At 39.7% G+C, this 23,460-nt stretch overlaps 1 protein-coding gene across 3 annotated transcripts in view; it reads right to left on the reverse strand.

The window, feature by feature from the left end:
* Positions 1 to 20,755, reverse strand: part of api5 (apoptosis inhibitor 5) — a 38,932-nt gene extending 18,177 nt beyond the window's left edge. Inside the window, exons 1-6 of one of the 3 annotated variants that reach the window (XM_069905852.1) lie at positions 20,518 to 20,754; positions 13,761 to 13,922; positions 11,247 to 11,340; positions 9,367 to 9,432; positions 7,989 to 8,140; positions 351 to 557 (exon numbers count right to left, since the gene is read on the reverse strand). In XM_069905852.1, the coding sequence (XP_069761953.1) occupies positions 351 to 557; positions 7,989 to 8,140; positions 9,367 to 9,432; positions 11,247 to 11,340; positions 13,761 to 13,922; positions 20,518 to 20,586 (750 nt within the window). In that variant the 5' untranslated portion in view covers positions 20,587 to 20,754. Of the gene's footprint in view, positions 1 to 350; positions 558 to 7,988; positions 8,141 to 9,366; positions 9,433 to 11,246; positions 11,341 to 12,902; positions 13,181 to 13,760; positions 13,923 to 20,517 lie in introns of those variants that run through there. The other 2 variants (XM_069905858.1, XM_069905861.1) reach the window with 2 other exon arrangements.
* Between the last annotated feature and the right edge of the window lie 2,705 nt (positions 20,756 to 23,460).

Below are 23,460 nucleotides of genomic sequence, written 5' to 3' on the forward strand. Positions count from 1 at the left end.
AAGGGTGAAGGTCGCACCCCCCCCCCACCCCCCAGGACCATTGCGACATCACCAAGTGTGAGCCTGCACCTCTGTGACCCGGTTCACTTGTGGATCAGTGCAGCATGCACAAAAGATTCCAAATGCAAATAACAAAATTGATATTTTTAAAGATTTGTCATAAATTTTACAAGTACAATCGTGATGTTTATGACTTTCAGACAGGTGATTACATGCAGGAAAAATTATGCAGATTAGTAAATCAGAAAAGGAAAAAAGTGCAAACTTTGTCCATTCTGCTGTTGAATGATGCAGTAAGATTGCATTAGTTTGGGTTAGCAATTCTAAAATATGTTGAAGTTTGCCCTTACCGAGCAAAGTGGTACAGCTTGTCTCGTGCATTGTAGTAGTCTGTCCACGGAATCTGGATCTGCAGGATTGAAAACTTGCTCTAAATCTGCTTGTTCAGCCACCAACTCGACCAATTGTTGTCGACCACTTACTGTCTGAAGGTTCTTCAGGCTAGACAGAATTTTCATGAATAAAACAAACTCTTCTCCTGTAACATCATCAAGTACCTAAAACCAAAATATTTAACATTAATGTTGCTCCTTAAAAACAATCTAAAAATAAAAGTAAAATTATTTATTTTGCTAATGTGTCTAGTCCTTTTTGAGTGCCATTTTCAAAGGGAAAATAAAAATGTGCAACCATCTCACCTATTTTCAGAAAGTTCATAATTTTATATGCCATTATCTACTAAAGTTATGCTCACTTTAAGAATAAATTGCATTTTTGTTACGAGCCCAAAGGACCCCAAAACCCAGCAGCAATAGATATTTACCACGACAAATGGTGACTTAAACAAAAGTTGTTTTTAATTATCTTTAAACATGAAAACAGAATCATACCTTAACTTATCTCTATTGACTTAACTTACCCAAATTAATCCCCTTCTAATTCTCAGTGCACGTGTATGATGTGTGTGTAAATTTAAGAAAAGTTCTTTGGTTCACAGTTCAATTTCACTTCTCTCTCCATTTTCCAACTGCTAGAAAGCCCATGTGACTCTCTCACTTGCCACAAAACCCCCACCTTCTCCAGCAAAAAATAGGAGTTAGTCTGTTGCTCCCATCTGTTGTCTTAGGTAAACAAAACTTCTCATTGACCTTTGAATGAACCCTTTGCAGTAAAGTCAGAAGCCTTGTAAAAATGTTCAACACAGACGACCTGTCTCCAGTTGATTCATTTGATGACATCATTTCAATTAGCAGCTACTTGTGAAATGTGCATAGCATTCTCCATAGTTTCAGTAAAGTTCACAATATGAATTCTTCAGTGTTTCAAATAAGATCTGTTTTAAAATGTAACCTACTCTAATTTTACCAGATTATCTCCCAAATATTCCATTAGTTTATAAGCAAATGACAATTAAAAAAAAACATTAGTTTACAGCTTAGGCATTTTTGGAATAAACTAGCTGAAAACCACGTGGTTCTGTAGATGTAATGGTGCACCGGGAAAATGGGATTGACAAAATAAATTGCCCTTTTCCAGTTTGGTTTAAGAACTCTTGTTACACAGACAACAACTACAGTGAAACGCCAATTTTATGGTCCCGATTTAACGCAAATTTGGATATGACGTGATGAGTCATTGCTAGCAAAATCATGCGTTGCTGTTGTTTTGTGTAAACAAGACCGGAACTCACAAGTTAAAAGCGCTCATGATTGGCAAATCTCGCTTGCCCTGCTGTTTCCACCATGTCAACATGAAGTCATTATCGTTCGAATGCAAGCACAGCAGCAATGCTTGGATGACTTGTCATCTTTGAGGATTAGTTTCACAAAACATTTGTCCCTTTTGTCTAAGCAAAAGCTAGAACCCAAAGCTCTTCTTTTGCTTGACAACTGCCCCACTCACCTAGCAGCTGCCAACCTAGGAAGCCATGATGGAAAGATCAGAGTTTCTTACCTCCCCAAGAACACTACATCAAAGATTCATTCTCCAACTCAGAAACATTCTAGATTTTGCTTGCAACCAGAGACATACTACATTCAAGCAAGGAACACTCGATCATTTTTTAAAGACCTAAACTGTAAGAGATGTCTGCTAATATTCTTGAATGCTTTTGTTGATTAAAAATCTTTACTAAAAATTAATTTGTTTTAATTTCTACTGTAACAACAATTTATTTGTAGAATTCTTTAATTGAAAGGTAATTTACTTTCCAGAAGGTAAACATGCAAAAAAAGGGTCGAATAGGGTGAAAATAGGGGTGTTTTAGGATGTTGGGTCAGTTTGAATGCTGATTTTCTTCAACCCCAATTTAACACAAGCCCAGTTTTGTCGCGATGCCATTTTATGGAACTCAACGATTGCATTATAACGGGGCCACACTTTAACAAAAATGTTTTGTGATTTGATACATGCATAGAAGACTATGATTCTATTCAAGGTGTCATTCTAGTTGAACAAATGCTTGTGCAATTGTTTGCTTCATAGCACTTGCTAGTGTCATTTCTAATCTTAGAAAAAAATGTGCATCACTTAAATTTGTTCCACATGATTTCAAACTTAAACTAAAAAGAACCAGTATGATACAGATTCAGATTTATTGTCAGAGTACATACATCACATATAACCAAGATTCCTTTTTTCCTGCAGGCGTGGCAGAATTACCACTAATTGGAAGTGCAAAAAATAAACTGTACAAAGTGTAAACATAGAAAGAAATAAAAGAACTGTAAACAGATAACAAATGTAAACAAACTGACTATACAATAGAGATAACAAAAGAAAATCAACAAAGAGCACAATTAAGAGTCCTTAAATTAGTCTGAGTTTTTTGAGGAGTCTGATGGTGGAGGGGTAGCAGCTGTTCCTGAACCTGGTGGTACGATTCTTGTGGAACCTATACCTCTTTCCTGATGGCAGCAGCGAAAACAGAGCATGTGCTGGGTGGTGCGAGTCCTTGATGTTTCCTGCTGCCCTCAGACGGCAGCATTTCCTGTAGAAGTTCTCAATAGTAGGGAGGGTTTTGCCTATGATGTCCTGGGCTGTGTCCACAACCTTTTGGAGGGATTTACACTCAGGGGTATTGGATTCCCCATACCAGACCGTGATGCAGCCAGTCAGCAAACTTTCCATCACACATCTGTAGAAATTTGCCAGGGTTTCTGGTGGCAGACCAAAGCTCTGTAAACTCCTGAGGAAATTCAGGTGCTGAGGTGCTTTCTTCATGATGCCAATGGTGTATTTGGTCCAGGAAATATCCTCTAAGATAGTGACTCCCAAGAATCTTAATTTGCTCACCCTCAGATTGTAGCCCTGTGGTGTTCTAGTACTAATGGAGATTGTTTTTTTAAATTAAAAAAAAAATTTCACACTATGAATCATATTGACCAAAATACACAAACATTTCCCTCTTGAAAATACACAGTGTCATTTTCTCCCCATTTCCCACCCCCTCCCTCCTTCACCCCCCCCCCTACCTACTCAACGTTCAACATATATGATGCATTAAAACCCATTAAACAATGTCATCACACAATGAAAATAAACAAGAAAATTGTGTCATCTACTTTTACATACTGGGTCAGTTCATTTCGTCATCTTCTCATTCTGTCATTTTAGGTGGTGGAGGTCCGTGGTAGGACTTCTCTGTTGTGTTCCATGTACGGTTCCCAAATTTGTTCGAATACTGTGATGTTATTTCTTAAATTATATGTTATTTTTTCCAATGGAATACATTTATTCATTTCTATGTACTATTGCTGTATTCTCAGGCTATCTTCTGATTTCCAGGTTGACATAATACATTTTTTTGCTACAGCTAAGGCTATCATAATAAATCTTTTTTGTGCTCCATCCAAATCGAGTCCAAGTTCTTTACTTCTTATATTACTTAGAAGAAAGATCTCTGGATTTTTTGGTATGTTACTTTTTTGTGATTTTATTTATTACCTGATTTAGATCTTCCCAAAACTTTTCCACTTTCTCACATGCCCAAATTGCATGTACTGTTGTTCCCGTTTCCTTCTTACAGCGAAAACATCCATCTGATACTGTTGGGTCCCATTTATTTAACTTTTGGAGCATGGTGTATAGCCTGTGTAACCAATTATATTGTATCATGCGTAACCTCGTGTTTATTGTATTTCTCATAGTTCTGGAGCATAGCTTTTTCCATGTTTTATTCTTTATCTTTATGTTTAGATCTTGTTCCCATTTTGTTTGGGTTTCCAGCTTATTTCCTCGTTCTCTTTCTCTTGCAGTTTAATTATCATTGTGTCTGTAATCACATATTCAAAATTGCTTCCTTCTGGTAACCTCAGCCTGCTTCCCAATTTGTCCTTCAAGTAGGTTTTCAGTTGGTGGAATGCAAGCATTGTACCATGAGTTATACCATATTTGCACTTCATTTGTTCAAAAGATAATAATTTATTTCCCGAAAAACACTTTTCTATTCTTTTGATCCCTTTTCTCTCCCATTCTCTGAAGGAAAGGTTATCTATTGTGAAGGGGATTAGATGATTTTGGATCAATATTAATTTTTGGTAGTTGATAATTTGTTTTTTCCTTTCTACATGAATCTTCTTCCAAATGTTGAGCAGATGGTGCAGTACTGGTGAATTCCCATGTTGTACCAGCTTTTCATCTCACTTATATAGTATATGTTCAGGTATCTTCTCCCCTATTTTATCTAGCTCTAATCTGGTCCAATCTGATTTTTCCCTTGTTTGATAAAAATCTTGTAGGTATCTTAATTGTGCTGCTCTATAATAATTCTTAAAGTTTGGTAGTTGTAAGCCCCCTTGTTTGTACCATTCTGTTAATTTATCTTGCGCTATATCCTAGGTTTCCCCCCCTTTCCATAAGAATTTTATTTAGCTCCTTGAAGAATTTCTCTGTTAGGTGAATTGGTAACGATTGAAATAGGTATTGTATCCTTGGGAAGATATTTATTTTAATGCAATTTACCCTTCCTATCAGTGTTAGTGGTAAATCTTTCCAATGTTCTAAGTCGTCTTGTAATTTCTTCATTAATAGCTGATAATTTAATTTGTATAGATGGCCTAGATTATTATCTAGTTGAATACCTAGGTATTGGATTGCTTGTGTTTGCCATTTAAATGGTGATTCTTTCTTAAACTTTGTGAAATCCGCATTATTCATTGGCATCGCTTCACTTTTATTTGCGTTGATCTTGTACCCTGATACTTCTCCATATTCCTTCAATTTCTTATGTAATTCTTTTATTGATATTTCTGGTTCTGTTAAGTATACTATGACGTCATCTGCAAATAGGCTGATTTTATATTCCTTCTCTTTTATTTTTATCCCTTTTATTTTATTTTCTGTTCTTATCAGCTGGTTTTATAGCTAACCCAAACAGCGAGGGAGATAGTGGACATCCCTTCCTAGTTGACCTGCTTAATTTAAATTGGTTTGATATATATCCACTTACTGTCACCTTCGCCAATGGTGCCTTATATAATGCTTTAATTTAATTAATACATTTCTCTGGTAGGTTGAACCTCTGTAGTATTTTGAATAAATAATTCCATTGTACTCTGTCAAAGGCTTTCTCTGCATCTAAGGCAACCGCCACTGTTGGCGTCTTGTTTCCTTGTACTGTATGGATTAAGTTAATGAACTTACAGATATTGTCGTTCGTCTTTTCTTAATAAATCCAGTTTGATCTAGTTTTACTATTTTTGGTACACAGTCGGCCAATCTGTTTGCTAATAGTTTAGCTATTATCTTATAATCTGTGTTGAGTAGAGATATTGGTCTATATGATGCTGGTGTTAGTGGATCTTTCCCCATCTTTGGTATTACTGTAATTATTGCTGTTTTGCCTGAATCTGGCAAGTTTTGTGTTTTTTTTATCTGGTTCATTACTTCCAGGAGAGTAGGAATTAATAAGTCTTTAAATGTTTTATAGAATTCTATTGGGAGTCCATCCTCTCTTGGCATTTCATTGGATGGAGATTGTTGAGAAATTTTTAACCAATCTTCATTGATTGTGGTCGGGAGGTGAGGAAATCCACGATTCAATTATACAGTGCTGTGTTAACTCCCAGGTCTTGGAGTTTGCCCATCAGTTTTGAGGGGATGATTGTGTTAAATGCCAAACTGTAGTCGATAAAGATGTATACATCTTTGCTATCCAGTTGTTCCAGGGCTTTGTGTAGAGCCAGTGAGATGGCATCCGCCATAGACCTGTTTCTATAATTGGCGAACAGGAATGGATCCATGTCACTGCTCAGGCAGGAGCTGATGTGCTTCATCTCCACCCTTTCAATACACTTCATTACTGTTGATGTAAATGCTTCTGTTCGATAGTCATTAAGGCAGGTTACTACTCTCTTCTTGGGTACCAATATGATTGATGCCAGTTTGAAACGGGTGGGTACCACACCCTGCTGCAGTGAGATATTGAAGATATCCGTGAATACCTTAATTGGTTTAGTACAGATCTTTAATACTCAGACAGGTACTCCATCTGGGCCAGATGCTTTCCTCAGATTCCCTCTCCTGAAAGCAGGACGCATATCATCCTCAAATATGGACAGGATGGGATCATCAGAGGATGTGGGAGTGTGGAGGGGTGATCTTCATTGTTACTGTCAACAAATCAGGCATAGCAGTCAACAAGCTCCTCTGAGAGAGAAGCTTTGCTGTCTGCTCTTTTACCGAATTTGGTTTTGTTATCATTTATGCCATTTTGGCCCTGCCCTAACGTTGGGTGTCCTTTGTTTCCATTTTCATCCAGAATCTCCACTTCTTCCGGGAGGTAGCTTTCTGCAGGTCGTACTTGCTCCTGCTGTACTGATCTGGATCTCTGGACTGAAATGCCTGCGATCTGGCTCTCAGCGAGTTCCAGATTTCATTGTTCATCCAGGGCTTCTGGTTGGGGAAAACCCTGAATGATCTGGTGTGGACACACACATCCACAGCTGTTCTGATAAAGTGTATGAGAGCCTCAGTGTACTCAGATTCTCAGCAGAGTCCTTGAATACCACCCAATCTGATGACTCAAGGAAATCCTGCAACTATTCCAGCCTCCTGTGACCACCTTCCAGCTGTCCTGACCTCCAAAGCCTTTTTTTTTAGGCCATCACTGGGTTACAAACACCTTCCTTATCGACACCCTTTATGCATGAATGAGTATTTAGATGACCAGTAGGATGGATTTTCTAGTTATTGATGAACCACAGCATTCTTAGGGCATATCTGCACCCCATCTGTTTGAGCTGCAACAATCAGGATCTGGGTCAAGCCTAAAAGAGCAGAGAGGGCTCAGTAGGCTTATTCACTCATGCAAGGCCTCCTGCAGAGAGATTTCTCTCCTATCACAGCTGTTTGTGATATTCTCCCACATTCTGTTCTTGTTCATTTTTGACTTAAAAACAATTTAGGTTACAGTTCTCATGAACTGAACCACGTGGTAACTTAGGGACTTCCTGCAGCATTGATTTTGTCATGATTTGGCTTGAGAAACCAATCAAGCTAAGTATCAGTTTAGTTGAGTTGCAATTTTAAAGAAAATCCTCAAATTGAATTCAATCCTCAGGAAATTTCTGAGAGCTATTCTAGTTTACAAATTTTGTTGGAAGAGAAGGAAAAACATAATCTACATGCATAAATTCAGATTTGACCACTTTTTGGCTATGAAGAAATGCTGATTTGTGTGCAGTTAGTAGCTCATATGTATCAAACATTTGCCCCAAAGTTGTATAAACTCATACCCTTCCTCAAATGAAATTGCAAAGGACCGTTAAATAAAACAAACAATTCTGCTAAAGGAAAATTAATCTCATAAATAAAAATTATTATTCTCATTGAAACTACTACTTGCAATTGTAAGGCAAGAACATTTTGCATGGCATGTTTGTACTTCACAATAAATACTTATGCCAATCTTTATTAAATTCTGTTCTAACTAAGCTGTTGATAATCAACCATCAGAGCACACAAATGACCATTTTTACTTTACTTGCCTTTTTAGATTCAACAAAAATGTATTCTTCTACTTCTTTGCTCATTATTTCTTCTGGCAGAGCCTTCAGTTTTGTTGAAAGAAACTTTATGGCACGTTCTCGCACAATATCTTCCCCTTGGATTATCTGTGTGAAAAGACCACCCAAGGTTCCTTTCAGGAGAAAGAAAATTCAAGAAACCAATTTAAAATGTACATATTGCATGAAAGTTTGCAAGAAGGTGTCTAATGCAAACCTTTTATTCAAAAGCACACTTACAGATCTGCATTTCCACATGTCCTAAACTTCTATACTGGTCCACCAGACATTGACAGCCTTTAATAATCAAGTAAATGATCCCAAATTACATAACTGCTGATATTTACAAATTATTTCAACCAATAACCATAACTTTATTGATTTTTATTCTCTTCTTCCTCCAATCTTCTAAACTTTGTTTTTCTAAGTGTTGTTATTTTTCCACTCTCCTAATGTCAGCTTTTTGCTAATTGTTTTCTATTTTTAGGTAGGCTCTATTTTTTCTTGTACTTGCAACAGATTTCTTTTCTACAGATAATCTGTCAGTCTTTACAAAATATTACTGCGTGATATTTCATTCTATATCTTCCCAGCCTCAGTCATTATAACCATTTCAAATAAACTATATTTTACATAAAATTTCTCAAATTTTCATTTAAAAAAATATATACCGTATATACTTGTGTAATAGTCAACTTCCACCCCCTTTTTTGGCCCAAAAATTGTGCATTTTCTGTATGACCCGTGTAAAAGCCCCTCTCCTTCCTATTTTTGACCCCGCTCGCTTGCCCAACCAAGCTCCCGACGCCCTGGCTGCAAGCCCTTCACCTTGGTCGCCTGCCCATCCGAGCTCCCAATGTCCTGACTGCCCACCGGAGCAGACCCTTGACCCGGCCACCCACCCATCCACCGGAGCTCCTGACACCCTGGTCACAAACTCACTCCAAGACCTTGGCTGCCCGCCCATTCAAGCCCCCGACACCCCGGCCACAGACTCTCTCCTCGGTCCCAGCCACCTGAGCTCCTGACGCCTCGAACGTGGACTTACCTTGCGGTCCCGGCCATCTGAGCTCTTGATGCCTTGAATGACACAGGTACTTACCACAGTCAAAAGTCACGTAAGGGTTGACTCTCCCAAATTTGACCCAAAAAATTGGTCCAAAAAACTCGACTATTACTCGAGTTTATACGGTATACCTGCTCACCCTATGGTCTGTCAAATCAATTATATCACAAAATTAAAATTTTACTAAATTTCTACAACTTCTCTATAGCATACTTTAAAAAAGTGATTTCAGGATATGGATATGAAAACTCATTTAAAAATACATCAGCAGTCTCAATAAAAAGTAACAGTTACCTTTAGCATCAATCTTGAATATACACATTAATGCATTATTAACCAAATTGAACTCTGCATTATCATCTGAAAGAAAAAGTGGGAATAACTACAATTGAGAATATGGTTATGTAGTTACAAACAGATTTAGCAGTCATTAGTTAACTTTGATATTATTTGCCGAGATCACCTTGCAGAAAAATAGCCTTCAGTTTTCAATACCCTCAATTCCTATGGTTTTAAAAGCCATATTTTTAAACAATGAGGTTTCACAATTCACAAATAGCAGGTTTCAAGTGACAGACTTCATGAACATTTCAATAAACATGTATATACTGTCAACATTGAGCACATCAATTTACCAATGTATTGCATTGATATTGAAAATCTAGAAGATAACATGTACAATATAGGTTACTAGCCTCCTTCAGTTTTGCAGCAAAATCAATTTTTTTTAATGATTACTTGAACCATCTCTGTTGGCCGAATAGATGTTTTACTGAAAGTTTTTGTGAGCTTTATACAAATACTTCACTCACTAAATTATGATGCAATTGGTGGAATATTGCTTTGCATGGATAGCAACAAATCCACAGCAACCAAGGGATTATGGCCTTCTTCAAATGATTACTTTGCAACAAATATATTTTCCAATATACAAGGTATAATTCTCTCCATCAATCCATTTTACTGTTCATTCATGTTATTCACTATTTTATCAGGGATTAGAACATAGAACAGTACAGTATAGTATGGGCCCTTCAGCCTATGACGTTATGCCTACCATTCAAACCTACTCCATGATTAATTCAACCCTTTTTCCATCACAGCCGATAAGTCTTCATTCTTCTTGCTTCCATGTACTTATCTAAGAATCTCTTCAATGTCCCTATTGAACCTTCACCACCATCCATTGGCAGTGTCTTCCAGGCCTCCACCACTCTTCATATAAATAAATAAATCAACAAATAAATAAACATTCCTCCACTCATTTTAAAATGGATGTTCTCTGATATGGGCCATTGTCACTTTGGGAAAAAAGTGCTGGCTATCCACTCTTTATTTCTCAATCTCATACACCCCTGAGTCACTTCTCATCTTTCATTGTTTTAAAGAGAAAAGCCCTACCCTCACTCAATCTTTCCTTATAAGACATGTTCTCTAATTCAGACAGCATCCTGGTAAATCTCCTCTGCACTCTCTCCAAAGTGTACATGGGTTTCCTCTGAGGCAACCAGAACTGAACATCTTAGAATGACTAAAGACATGATCATCTGAAAACTGAAATGAGGAATCATGCAATTTTGAAATGAAGTACAGAAAAGCCTTAAATGTTTAGTATTTCCAGAAATTTCCCTTTTTCTCAGCATCAGTGGCAGTTGCCTCACTTCTCTACCCAAGATAATGGCAACTAGCTAGGAGGTTCACTGATGATTCATCCGTGACATCAGGCTTGAGTAGTTGAAAAGATCAGAGTAGTTGAAAAGACATTGGCAAGGTCAGAATTTAATAAATCTGAATTCACTGAAAGTTAGAAAGTCACATTACATCAACAAACAAATCTGCAAAACTATAATGTGCTTAGTTTTGTTTCTTTTAGCCCCTAGTGATATGGGTTCAGTCAAAATGTTGCAGCGCTCCAAAAAAATCTGCTGCATTTTCCAATTTCCACCCAACTTGCTCTATTTTAACCCAAAAAGGGGAAATCCATTGAAGTATAGCAAAATAATTTAATACTTAAGAATATTTTAACAGATCTTATTATGCAAAGTGCTAAAGTGGAAAAAAATCTACTTGAATATCAATTTCTTTTATTGAAGCCTTTTCCTACTAATATTAGAAAATTAAACAGCTATGTAGGAAAAATAAAATTTGATTGACAGTATAAAATATTCACATACCAGTCTGTAAAAGCTGTGTTAATATATCTGCAACTCTTGGGAGATTTTCACCTGTTGCAAACTGAGGCAATTCCTTAATGGCTTGACGACGAATCTAAAAAGATCCAGCACTTTATTTTACTTATTATGAAGTAAATGTTCAATGAAATTACATGTTGCAGTAACTCTTTCATGTTCTGATGCTTCAAATCATTTCTGCATTAATAGCCCTTCATATCAGCATTTAAAAGGAATGCATAGAGTTTAAGCTATATAGCTTGCGCAGCTTGACTATTGAAAAATCAGGTAATAAAAGACCTTGTTCAAATTGTTCTTTCCTTCAGAGTCATGGAACCAGGGTCTTCAGTCCAATGCATTCATGCTGATCAAGTTGTATACCCAAATTAATTCCATTTGCTTTGATTTGGCTCACATCTCTTTAATTTTTACCTTTCTAAGTATCTGTTAAATATCTTCTGAGCATTGCTATGTACACACCTCTTCTATCTCCTCTGGCTGCTCATTCTACATGCAAGGCCTTAAGACATAGGAGTACAGAGTCTCCGCTGCCATTAAAATCATGGCTGCTCTATTTTCCCCTCAACCTCTCGCTGTATTGTTTGACACCCACACCCATCTAAAGCCTATTAACCTCAGTTTTAAAAATACCCAATGACAGCCACCACAGCTGTCTGTGGCAATGAATTCCACAGATTCACCACCTGCTGGCTGAAGTGATTTCATTTAATTTCTGTTCTTAAGTTATGTCCTTTTAATCTGAGGCTGTGCCCGATACCAGGGGGTGGCCAAACTTACTTAACTCGAGAGCCACAAATAATAAACAAAATGTCTGAGAGCAAGGCATGAAAAAAAATTACATACATGTTTTTACTCTTGCATGCACATTTTGTTAGAAAAAATTTGCATAAATATTAAGAAATACATGTGATTACAGTACAACTCTGATTATCCAAAATGGCCGGGACTGGGCCTGTGACTGGTGTTGGGACCATTGTTGTTTGCTGTCTATATCAATGATCTGGATGATAATGCGGTCAATTGGATCAGCAAGTTTGATGATAACACAAAGATATTAAGATTTTCAAAGCTTACAGAGGAATCTGCACCAATAGGGAAAATGGGCCAGTAAATGCAGATGGGACATTTAATGCAGACAAGTGTGAGGTGTTGCATTTTGGAAGAGCAAACCAAGGTAGGATATACACAGTAAATGGTACGGCACTGAAGAGTGCAAAGGAGGAAAGAGATCTGGGAATACAAATACATTGTTTCCTGAAGGTGGCATTACAGGTGGACGGGGTGGTAAAGAATGCTTTTGGCGTCTTAACGTTAAGTATAGGAGTTGGGATGTTATGTTGAAGCTGCTTAAGACATTGGTGAGGCCAAATTTGGAATATTGTGTGCAGTTCTGGTTGCCTAACTACAGGAAGGATATCAATAAGATTGAAAGATTGCAGAGATTTACTAAAGTGTTGCCAGGTCTTCAGGGGTTACAGGGAAAGATTAAACAGGTTAGGACTTTATTCCTTGGAACGAAAAAGAATGAGGGGAGATTATGAGAGATATAGGTGTAAAGGTTGTATAGTTGTGTAATGTGAAAAGTAGCAGACTCATATCAACCCCTGCAGAACACCACTAATCTGTCCAAGTTAATACCTCTTGTGTAATATCATGGGCTCCTATCTTGTTTAGCAGTCCCATGTGCAGCATCTTGTCAAAGGCCTTCTGAAAATGAAACATTCCCCAACTCTTACTATCTTCTGTGCGAACGAAATACCTCAAAGTCCCTTTTAAATCTCACTTCTCATGTTGAAACTATGCCCTTGTGGCGGCGCACATCCTCATGGTGAACCGACCCCGCTTATATCGCCACGTGGCAGGGCAACCATGGGGAAATGGTGTCGTCAGAGGTTTCTCCTCTGACTCCAGCATCCCTTCCAGCGCGCACCCCAGGCAGCGATTATTATGTCACAATGCACCAGGTGATTGAGCTCATGCTGCCCTTAAAGGGCGTGCTATAAAAACTGTCATTAACGACCCTCAACGTGGCTGTGTTTCTCACCACACCCTCTTAATTTTACACTCCACTACCCCAAGAAAAATCTATACCTCATTCAAGCCCCTTATAATGTTATTTCCCTCTGAGATCAACCTTCACCCTTCTAGTAACAGGAAGAAGTCCCAAAGTATCCATCCTCTCCTTGTAACTCAAGCCCTTCAATTTCAGTAACATCTTTATGAATCTTTTGTGGACCATTTCCAGCCTCATTACATCCTTCCTTTGAGTGAGCAACCAGAATTGTACACAATATACAAGCAACATCACCTCACACTTTTGAGTTAAATTCTATCTGCCATGACTAATGAAGGGAAATGGCAAATTAGCCTTCATTGCAAAGGGGTTGGAGTTTAGAAATAGGGAAGATGTATAAACTATTTCACATTCTCCCTTAAATTTTATGTTCCCCACCAATCCGACTTTAGGGTGTAACAGAAACAAGCAATAATCCTTACTGAAAGATCTTCATCTTCACAGAGATCCAACTGAGCATTGATAGCACTATCAGCCAACTCTGGAAAATGTTTGAAAAACTTTGGAATAAATTGGGCTGCCAATCTTTTTTCCTTGACGCCACTCTTCACACCATCTAGAATAGCCTGATAAGAATCTTTGTACTGTAAAAGGAAAAAAAAACAATATTCAGTCAGAATTTATTCAAAGTCCCACACTTCATATAATTCAGTTGCATAAAATTCATTTATCAATTGTGCAAAATTTAAAATAAACACCACATGAAAACCACAAGTTTCTACAAGTCTTTGAATTGAAGATGAAGATGTAAAATGGCTTTAAAAGGTTGATGCAAAAATCTGGCTGTATGAGGCAAAATAATTATTCAATTAAAAAAAATCTTTGGTTTTTCACCTCCCCCAAGAGCCACACTACCAGCATAGTCGGGAGAGGGGGGAGTGTGGATATGGAGTCCAGGGCAGGGGAATGCTCTTCTTGTAGGATGTGGATTGTTAGTGAAGCCGGTAGTTTTCCTGATGACTACAAATGCAAGAGGTACTTCCAGCTGATGCTCTTGACAAGACGTGTTAAGGCTTTGGAGCAGGAGTTGGATAAACTCTGGAGCATTTGGGAGGCAGAAGGTGTGATGGATAAAAGTTTCAGGGACACTATTACACCTAGAAGACAAGAAGAGGGTGGAAGGGTTACAGTTAGGAGAGGGAACAGCCAGGGGATGTCCCCCTGAAAAACAAGTATACTGTTTTGGATACTGCTGAGGGCAGTGACCTAACAGGTACAAGCCATGGCAATCAGGTCTCTGGCATGGGGTCTGGTGCCGTGGGTAAGAAGGGGGGGGGGGGAATGAGGCAAGCTGTAATGATAGGGGATTCCACAATTAGGAAGACAGATAAGAGGCTCGATGGAGAAGATGTGAATTTCAGATGGTATGTTGCCTCCCTGGTGCCAGGGACCAGGATATCTCAGATAGAGTTTATGACATTCTTAGGTGGAAGGGTGATCAGCCAGATTTTGTGGTCCATGTAGGGACCAATGACATAGGTAGGAAAGATGATGAGGTCTTGCAAAGAGGTGCTAGGTTGAAGAAGAGGACCTCAGGGGTAGTGATCTCAGATTGTTTCCCATGTCACGTGCTGGAGAGGTTAGAAATAGGAGGATAACGCAGCTTAATACATGGCTGGGGTCATGGTGTAGTAAGGAAGGCTTCAGGTTTATAGATCACTTGACTGTTCCAGGAAGGTTGCATCTGTACCGACGAGATGGATTGCATCTGAACTGGAAGCGCATTAATATCCTTGCAGGCAGGTTTATTAGTCTTGTCCCAATGGTCTTTGTGGAAACGAAAAAGGATCTAGGAAGAGTGGATTGGGATATGTTGTTTCTGGCAAGGGTGTGTTAAGTAAACGGATGTCCTTCAAAGGTAAAATTTTGAGAGTGCAGTTTGCATGTTCCTGTTACGATTAAAGGAAAAATTAACAGGCATAGGAAACCCTGGTATACATGGGATATTGGTGATCTGGTTTAGAAGACGAGGGAGGTGTATAGCAAGTATAGGCAACATGGAGCTAATGAGGTACTTGAAAAGAGTACAGAAAATACTCAAAGGAAATCAGAAAGGAAAAAAGACACAAGGTCGCTTTGGCAGGTAATGTGAAGGTAAACCTGAAGGGTTTCATTAAGTATATTAAGAGTAAAAGGATAGTAAGGAACAAAATTGGTCCCCTAGAACAGTGATTCTCAACCGTTTTCTTTCCACTCACATACCACTTTAAGTATTCCCTATGCCATAGGTGCCCTGTGATTAGTTAGGGATTGATTAAGGTGGTATGTGGGTAGAAAGAAAAAATTCAAAAACCACTGTTTTAATCGTACCTAATTGACTTGTTATGTGCATGGTTTCATAACTCCAAAGGAAATGGGCCAATGACAATTTTTCTCAAGCAAATTATTTCAGTACTAATTGAGTCCAGAGCAGTGATTCTCAACCTTCCCACTCACATACCACTTTAAGCAATCCCTTACTAATCTCAGAGCACCGATAGCATAGGGATTACTTAAAATAGTATGTGAGTGGAAAGAAAAAGGTTGAGAACAACTGGCCTAGAAGATCAGAGTGGTCATGTATGTGTGAAGCCTCAAGAAATGGGGAAGATCTTAAACAGTTTTTTTGGATCAGTATTTACTCAGGAAACTGGCACAGTGCATAAGGAAGGGAAACAAACAGAAATGTCATGGATCATATGGAGATTAGGAGATAGAAGTGGTTACTGCCTTACAGTGAATAAAGGTAGATAAATCCCCCAGGATGGATATGATATTCCTTCAGATCTTGAGGGAGACTAGTGTAGAAATTGAAGGGGCCGTGGTAGATATATTCAAAATGTCTTTAGCCACGGGTGAGTTACTAGAGGATTGGAGGATAGCTCTTGTTGTCCTGTTGTTTAAAAAACGCTCCAAAAATAAACCAGGTAATTATAGGCAGGTGAGCCTGATGTCAGTCGTAGGTAAATTATTGGAAGGTGTTCTAAGTGATAGGAATATATAGGTATATCAGCCATGGGCTGATTAAGGATAGTCAGCAAGGCTTTGTGCGTGGTATTCATGTTTAACGAATCTTGTAGAGTTTTTCGAGGAGGTTACCAAGAAGGTAGTTGAAGGAAAGGCTGTGGATGATGGCTACATGGACTTTAGTAAAGCCTTTGATGAGGTCCCACATGGGAGGTTAGCACACTAGGTATCCATGGAGAAGTTGTATACTGAATTCAAAATTGGCTGTGGGAGAAAATAGAGTGGTAGTGGATGGTTGCTTCTCAGACTGGAGGCCTATGACTCGTGGTGTGCCTCAAGGATCTGTATTGGGACCATTGTTGTTTGTTGTCTATATCAATGATCTGGATGATAATATGGTCAATTGGATCAGCAGGTTTGATAATAACACAAAGATAGGAGGCATTGTGGACAGCGAGGAAGATTTTCAAAGCTTGCAGAGGGATCTGGAACAATTGGCAGATGGAGTTCTCTCTGCAGATGGAGTTTAATGCAGACTAGTGTGAGGTGATGCATTTTGGAAGGGTAAACCAAAGTAGGACATACACAGTAAATGGTAGGGCACTGAGGAGTGCTGAGAAGCAAAAAAATCTGGGAATAGATACATTGTTTCCTGAAGGTGGCAGGATTGTTAAGAAAGCTTTTGGCATCTCAGCCTTTATAAATCAAAGTATTAAGTATAGGAAATTGGGATGTTATGTTGAAGTTGTTTAAGACATTGGTGAGGCCAAATTTGGAATATTGTGTGTAGTTCTGGTCACCAAACTACAGGAAGGATATCAATGAGTTAGAGATTTACTAGGATGTTGCCAGGTCATCAGGAGTTGAGTTACAGGGAAAGATTAAACAGGTTAGGACTTTATTCCTTCAATCGAAGAAGAAGAATGAGGGGATATTTGAAGAGGTTTACAAGATTATTAGAAGTATAGTCAGAGTGGAAGCGAGTAGGCTTTTTCCACAGATTGGGGGAGATAAATAAGAGGTCATAGTTTTAAGCTGAAAGAGGAAAAGATGAGGGGGAACGTTAGGGGAAAGTTCTTCACTCAGAGAATGGTGGGAGTGTGGAATGGGCTGCCATCTGATGTGGTGAATACAGGCTTGATCTTCAGTTTTAAGAAAAGATTGGATAGATACATGAATGGGAGAGGTCTGGAGGGTTATAGAATGAGCAGGTCAGTGGGACTAGCAGAATGGCCTATTTTCTGTGCTGTGTTCTAAGGATCCATTGAAGATATTGAAATACAAGGTGTTTACTGATGAAGGTTCATGAACATGCTTTATTATGACAATATTATTAGGCTCTGTTCTCACCCACCAAGACTATTCAGGAACCCAGAATCATTCTGAAACTACCTGTACAAAGTTATCTTAAACTTCTCTCTTCATCACCAGTAAAAGAGCCAGAGTCAGCCACCTCTGCCCATTCTCTCTGCACAACAGACCAGACTTCTGCATCCTAAATCCTCTATCACCAAATGATATAGCAGGTGCAATAAGAACACCAACAAGGTTCTTCTCCAAGTCTCACATAATTTTAAATATGAAACTCGCCAGTCCTTAATCTTTCTTGGTGTAAACTCTGAAATTTCATAACTGAATAGCACCATGGAGGTACCTTAAGCAGGACAGAAGTGGTTATAGAAAGCACATCATTATTTTCAAAGGCAATTAGAAATAGAAAAAAATAAAAGCTCAGCCATGTTATTGCCAACCAGATCGCAAGAATGAATGGAGACAAACAAACAACTCAAGCCTTCCTTTCTGGCAAGAGAACCCCTTTCAACATATTTGGAACTTTGCATTTCTGGATACTGGCAGGTTTCTTATAACATTCTAAACAGAAATAAGTGGTCCAACTAAGATTAAAAACAGGTGTGATATGACTTGTCCACTTCAATTTTATCCCACCCATCTTTAAGGATTTCTATCTTTTGCTTTTTGTATATCAAGATCATTTTCTTTACTTCCATTTCCATCACTATCTTCCTTTACTTTCATATGTGAAAATGCTGTATCTTGCAGTGTTTCATCGATGGTCCTGATTTTTCTATAGCTGCATCTCAATGATCATTCCTAACACAAGACTACCTTCAGTTTTCATTCGATCACAGAAATTATGTTTTGCTGTTCACACTATTTTACATGTTTTAATCGCATTTCCTGTCTATGATTGGTGTATTCTTGACTCCTGTTCTATAATTATTTACTATTTTATTATCGCTACATTCTTTACTTCAGCAGCTTACATCTTGTAGCTCCCTTTATATTTAGTCCAGTTTGCTACTTTTTTTTCTCATCTGCAAACCTATCTCCATTATCCTCTAGGAATGCATCTTTGGTGTCCCTTGGCTTGAGCCAACAACCTTACCCTCAACATCAACAAAACCATGGAGATTACTGTGGATTTCAGGAGGAAGTCAGAACATGATCCAGTCCTCATTGAGGACACAGTAGTGGAGAGTCAAGAACTACAAATTCCTGGGTATCAACATCTCTCAGGATTTGTCCTAGAGCCTCCACATCAATGAAATTACAAGGAAGGTTTGCCAGCAGTGAGGTGTTTGAGGAGATTCAGTATATCACCAAAGACTTTCAAAAACTTCTACATGTGTACTGCAGAGAGCATTCTGGCTGGTTTCATCACTGTCTGGTATGGAGGAACCCATGCTCAGGACAAGAAAAAACACCAGAGGATTATTAACTTGGCCTGTGACATAAAAGGCACCAGACTTCACTCCAATGAGGGCATTTACAAGAGGCAGTGTCTTAAGAAAGGAGTCTCTAACCTCAAGGAGCCCCACCACTCAGGCCATGCCCTCTTCATTCTGCTACTATTGGGGAAAAGATACAAGAGACTAAAGATGAGCAGTCAGCAGCACAACGACAGCTTCTTCCCTGCTGCCATCAGATTCCTGAATGATCATCTTTCACTTAATGTGCACTATTTTCAAAAGGTGGTTTATAGGAATGTTTGCAGTGATGTGCTACAAAACAACAAATTTCATGACAATAAATTCTGATTCTGGGAGACAGAGGAAACACGATTTTATGAAAAGTAAAATGTGTTTGACAAATTATGACAAACATTTCATGGAACTTGACAGACTGTTGGTGAAACTGCACCTGAAATATTGTGTAATGCCCTTATAATCTATATATTTAAGGAAAGATAAGCTTGAAATGAAACATTCATTAGGTTGATTCCTGGGCAAAGGGACTGTCATGTGAAGATAGATGTCTCTGCTTATACCTTGAGGAAGGGCTCAGGCCTGAAACGTCAATAATATCTTTCTATTTTGGCGCTGTAAGTCTGGCTGAGTTCCTCAAGCATTTGTATTTTTCTATGAAGAAAGGTTTAACTTGTACTCAGTGGGGTTCAGTTGAAGGAGAAGTAATCTTGTAAAAACACAAGATTCTCAGAGACATTTCCAAGTTGGATGCTGAGAGAAAGTTTCCCTGAGCAACAGAACCCTGAACTTCAGGGGCAGATTTTCAGATAGCAATGAGGAAGTGCAATGTGAATCTTTGGAATTCTTTGCCATGGAGGTAGAGACTATGAACATATTCAAGGTCAGATATTTAAACAACCAGGAAGTCAAGCAGGGAGAGTAGGAAAGTGATGTGGTTGTCACAACTGAATTAGCCTTAAACATACTGAACGACCGATTTCAGATGTTTTTATGGCAGAATGGGGTGGGGGCCCAATGCAGTCCAAAATACTGCACAAAATGTGTTAACAATGGATAATGTTTTAACTGCTTACTTTGTTACACATTTAGTTATGGACTTTTAAATTAAGAAAAGTGATTTGGAGAACCGATCTGAGTGACCGCACAAAGAGGCTTGTCGTTGGATTAATTTACACGTTTCTCACATCATCATTTTGCCGAGCAACCACGTGCTGCAATATTGAACAACAAAACTGCAGGCATCCAGCGGAACATCCTGACCCGCTTCACACCTCCGTCGGAGGGATGGGCCAATGCGTGGTTGAACCCCAGCCAACAGCGCCTGACCGCTAACTCAAGCCTGACCAGGCAGCAGTTGCCGACCAGCCGCCACTGAGATCCTCCTCGTTTTGTGTTCAGAGTGGGAAACCCACCGTCTGCTCCTACCCGGGGCAGCCTGCGCGGCGGAGGCGGGCTCGGGGCCTACAGCCACCAGCCCAGCCACCGTGTTTACCGCTCTACTCACTTGGCCCACGTTCTCCGTGGCGTCCGCCAATATACCATAGTTACGGTACAGCTCCTCCACCGTCGTCATTTTCTGTCAAGGACGAGTCCCCGTTGATAACAACACCAAATTTCTCTTGTTCCCAGGTCACTGACGCCGCAATACTCCCTGCTGCCCGTCAATCACCCCGAAACCTCGCGATAACGGCCACCCGCCATCCGAGTGGGACCTTGACACTGACGTAACACCGCCAACTGCTGGCCGGAGGACAAATCGTGCTTGGAGCTGTCAATGCAACGTGCAGTGACGTAATGAACAAGTCACTTTGCCTCCCGGGGCGACAGTAGCAAACACCGGAAGACATCTGTATAAGATGAGGAAAGTTTAGGGGAGACGTCAGGGCAGATTTTCTTTTAGACAGAGAGCCTGGAATGCATTGCAATAGCGACATTTAAAAAAAACCCACATTTTAGAGACGCTCATGGATGCAAAAAAAAAGACAGTTGGTGTGTGGTGGGGAAGGTTTTAATAGTTGAGTAAGTTTATGAAGTTTATGAGTAAGTTTATGAGTAAGTTTATGGTTCAGCATGATGCTGAACCAAGCCATGAAAGACCTCAACAATGAAGACGCTGTTTACATCCGGTACCGCACGGATGGCAGTCTCTTCAATCTGAGGCGCCTGCAAGCTCACACCAAGACACAAGAGAAACTTGTCCGTGAACTACTCTTTGCAGACGATGCCGCTTTAGTTGCCCATTCAGAGCCAGCTCTTCAGCGCTTGACGTCCTGTTTTGCGGAAACTGCCAGTGTTTGGCCTGGAAGTCAGCCTGAAGAAAACTGAGGTCCTCCATCAGCCAGCTCCCCACCATGACTACCAGCCCCCCCACATCTCCATCGGGCACACAAAACTCAAAACGGTCAACCAGTTTACCTATCTCGGCTGCACCATTTCATCAGATGCAAGGATCGACAATGAGATAGACAACAGACTCGCCAAGGCAAATAGCGCCTTTGGAAGCCTACACAAAAGAGTCTGGAAAAACAACCAACTGAAAAACCTCACAAAGATAAGCGTATACAGAGCCGTTGTCATACCCACACTCCTGTTCGGCTCCGAATCATGGGTCCTCTACCGGCATCACCTAGGGCTCCTAGAACGCTTCCACCAGCGTTGTCTCCACTCCATCCTCAACATCCATTGGAGCGCTTTCATCCCTAATGTCGAAGTACTCGAAATGGCAGAGGTCGACAGCATCGAGTCCACGCTGCTGAAGATCCAGCTGCGCTGGATGGGTCACGTCTCCAGAATGGAGGACCATCGCCTTCCCAAGATCGTGTTATATGGCGAGCTCTCCACTGGCCACCGTGACAGAGGTGCACCAAAGAAAAGGTACAAGGACTGCCTAAAGAAATCTCTTGGTGCCTGCCACATTGACCACCGCCAGTGGGCTGATAACGCCTCAAACCGTGCATCTTGGCGCCTCACAGTTTGGCGGGCAGCAACCTCCTTTGAAGAAGACCGCAGAGCCCACCTCACTGACAAAAGGCAAAGGAGGAAAAACCCAACACCCAACCCCAACCAACCAATTTTCCCCTGCAGCCGCTGCAAACGTGTCTGCCTGTCCCGCATCGGACTTGTCAGCCACAAACGAGCCTGCAGCTGACGTGGACTTTTACCCCCTCCATAAATCTTCGTCCGCGAAGCCAAGCCAAAGAAGTTTATGAAGGTTGGCACCACACTGTGGGCCAAAGGGCCTGTACTGTAATGTTCTATAGTTTCCAAAAAGTGAGTCATCAGTGTGACATAAACAACAGACCCTATGATCCTCATGAGTGAAACGCGAAAGTCTGCAAATGCTGTGATTATAGGGGGAAAAAAACGCACCAAAATGCTGGAGAAACTCAGCTGGTCATTCAGTGCCCGCTCCCCTGAGTTTTGAAAAAGCTGATTAATGAGTCAATAAATATATTGGTTATCTTCTTTACACATTCTACAGATTTTCCTATAGTTCTTGCAGATTGAAGAAGAGGGAAAGGTGATCACATTACCCTAAGAGAGGAAGGAAAAAGTAAATACAGAACTACCAGCCAGTTAGCCTTAACACCCCAAATGTTCCCATTCACGCTCATCTGCTTTTTTCAACTGTAGAACCCAAGCCCCTAATCATGGTGTACACATCTATTTCTCGAATCTACATTGAATACCGTGAGAGAAATAATTAGGTAGAACTGAGTTTGGATACATGAATCGAAGGAATTTGATGATCTGCCTGGAAGAACAGATAAGGGAATGAGATTAATTTGGATTTTTGGATATCAAGGTTGAAACATTCAGAAATGGCAATAAGAGGATAAGATAATGACATGGATGAAGAATTGGTTGTCAGATTGAGAGCAAAGAGAGTGAGAAGTAGACCTTTCATGGATTAGCAGCCTACAAGAAGTATTTCCTTAAATAAAAAGAAAATATGCTGAAATATTGTGGGATCTACTGAATATTGTGATTATTTTTAATTGATGATTCTCTGCTTCCTCACATAAAATCCATGTTTCCTGGAATTCAAGAAACTGGCAGCCCCGGGCAATTGGTAAAAAAAAAAATCATGGAAAATGAATAGGTAAAAAATCTGAAAGTTTAAAATTGCCAGCCCCTCAGTGGTTAGTTCACCAATCATGCAACACCCAGTCTCAAGAATCTGGCAAATTCACTTATCTTGCATCTACAATCCCCATGGGTGCTGGATATGAGGGGCTTTACTGTACATCACAAAAGACCATTTAACCCATTGGGTCAATACCACACCCAGAAGTAATCCCATCAATTCCATTTACAGTTGCCAATTAACTAATTAATTAATGTGAAAAGGGAGGAAAATAGAGCATCTGAGGTGAATCACAAATAGAGTGTATAAACTCCACACAATTGGCACTCAAGGTTAGGATCAAACTCAGGTCCCTGGAGT

Source organism: Narcine bancroftii, chromosome 1 (genome assembly GCF_036971445.1).
Source record: "Narcine bancroftii isolate sNarBan1 chromosome 1, sNarBan1.hap1, whole genome shotgun sequence".
NCBI classification, from domain to species: Eukaryota; Metazoa; Chordata; class Chondrichthyes; order Torpediniformes; family Narcinidae; genus Narcine; species Narcine bancroftii.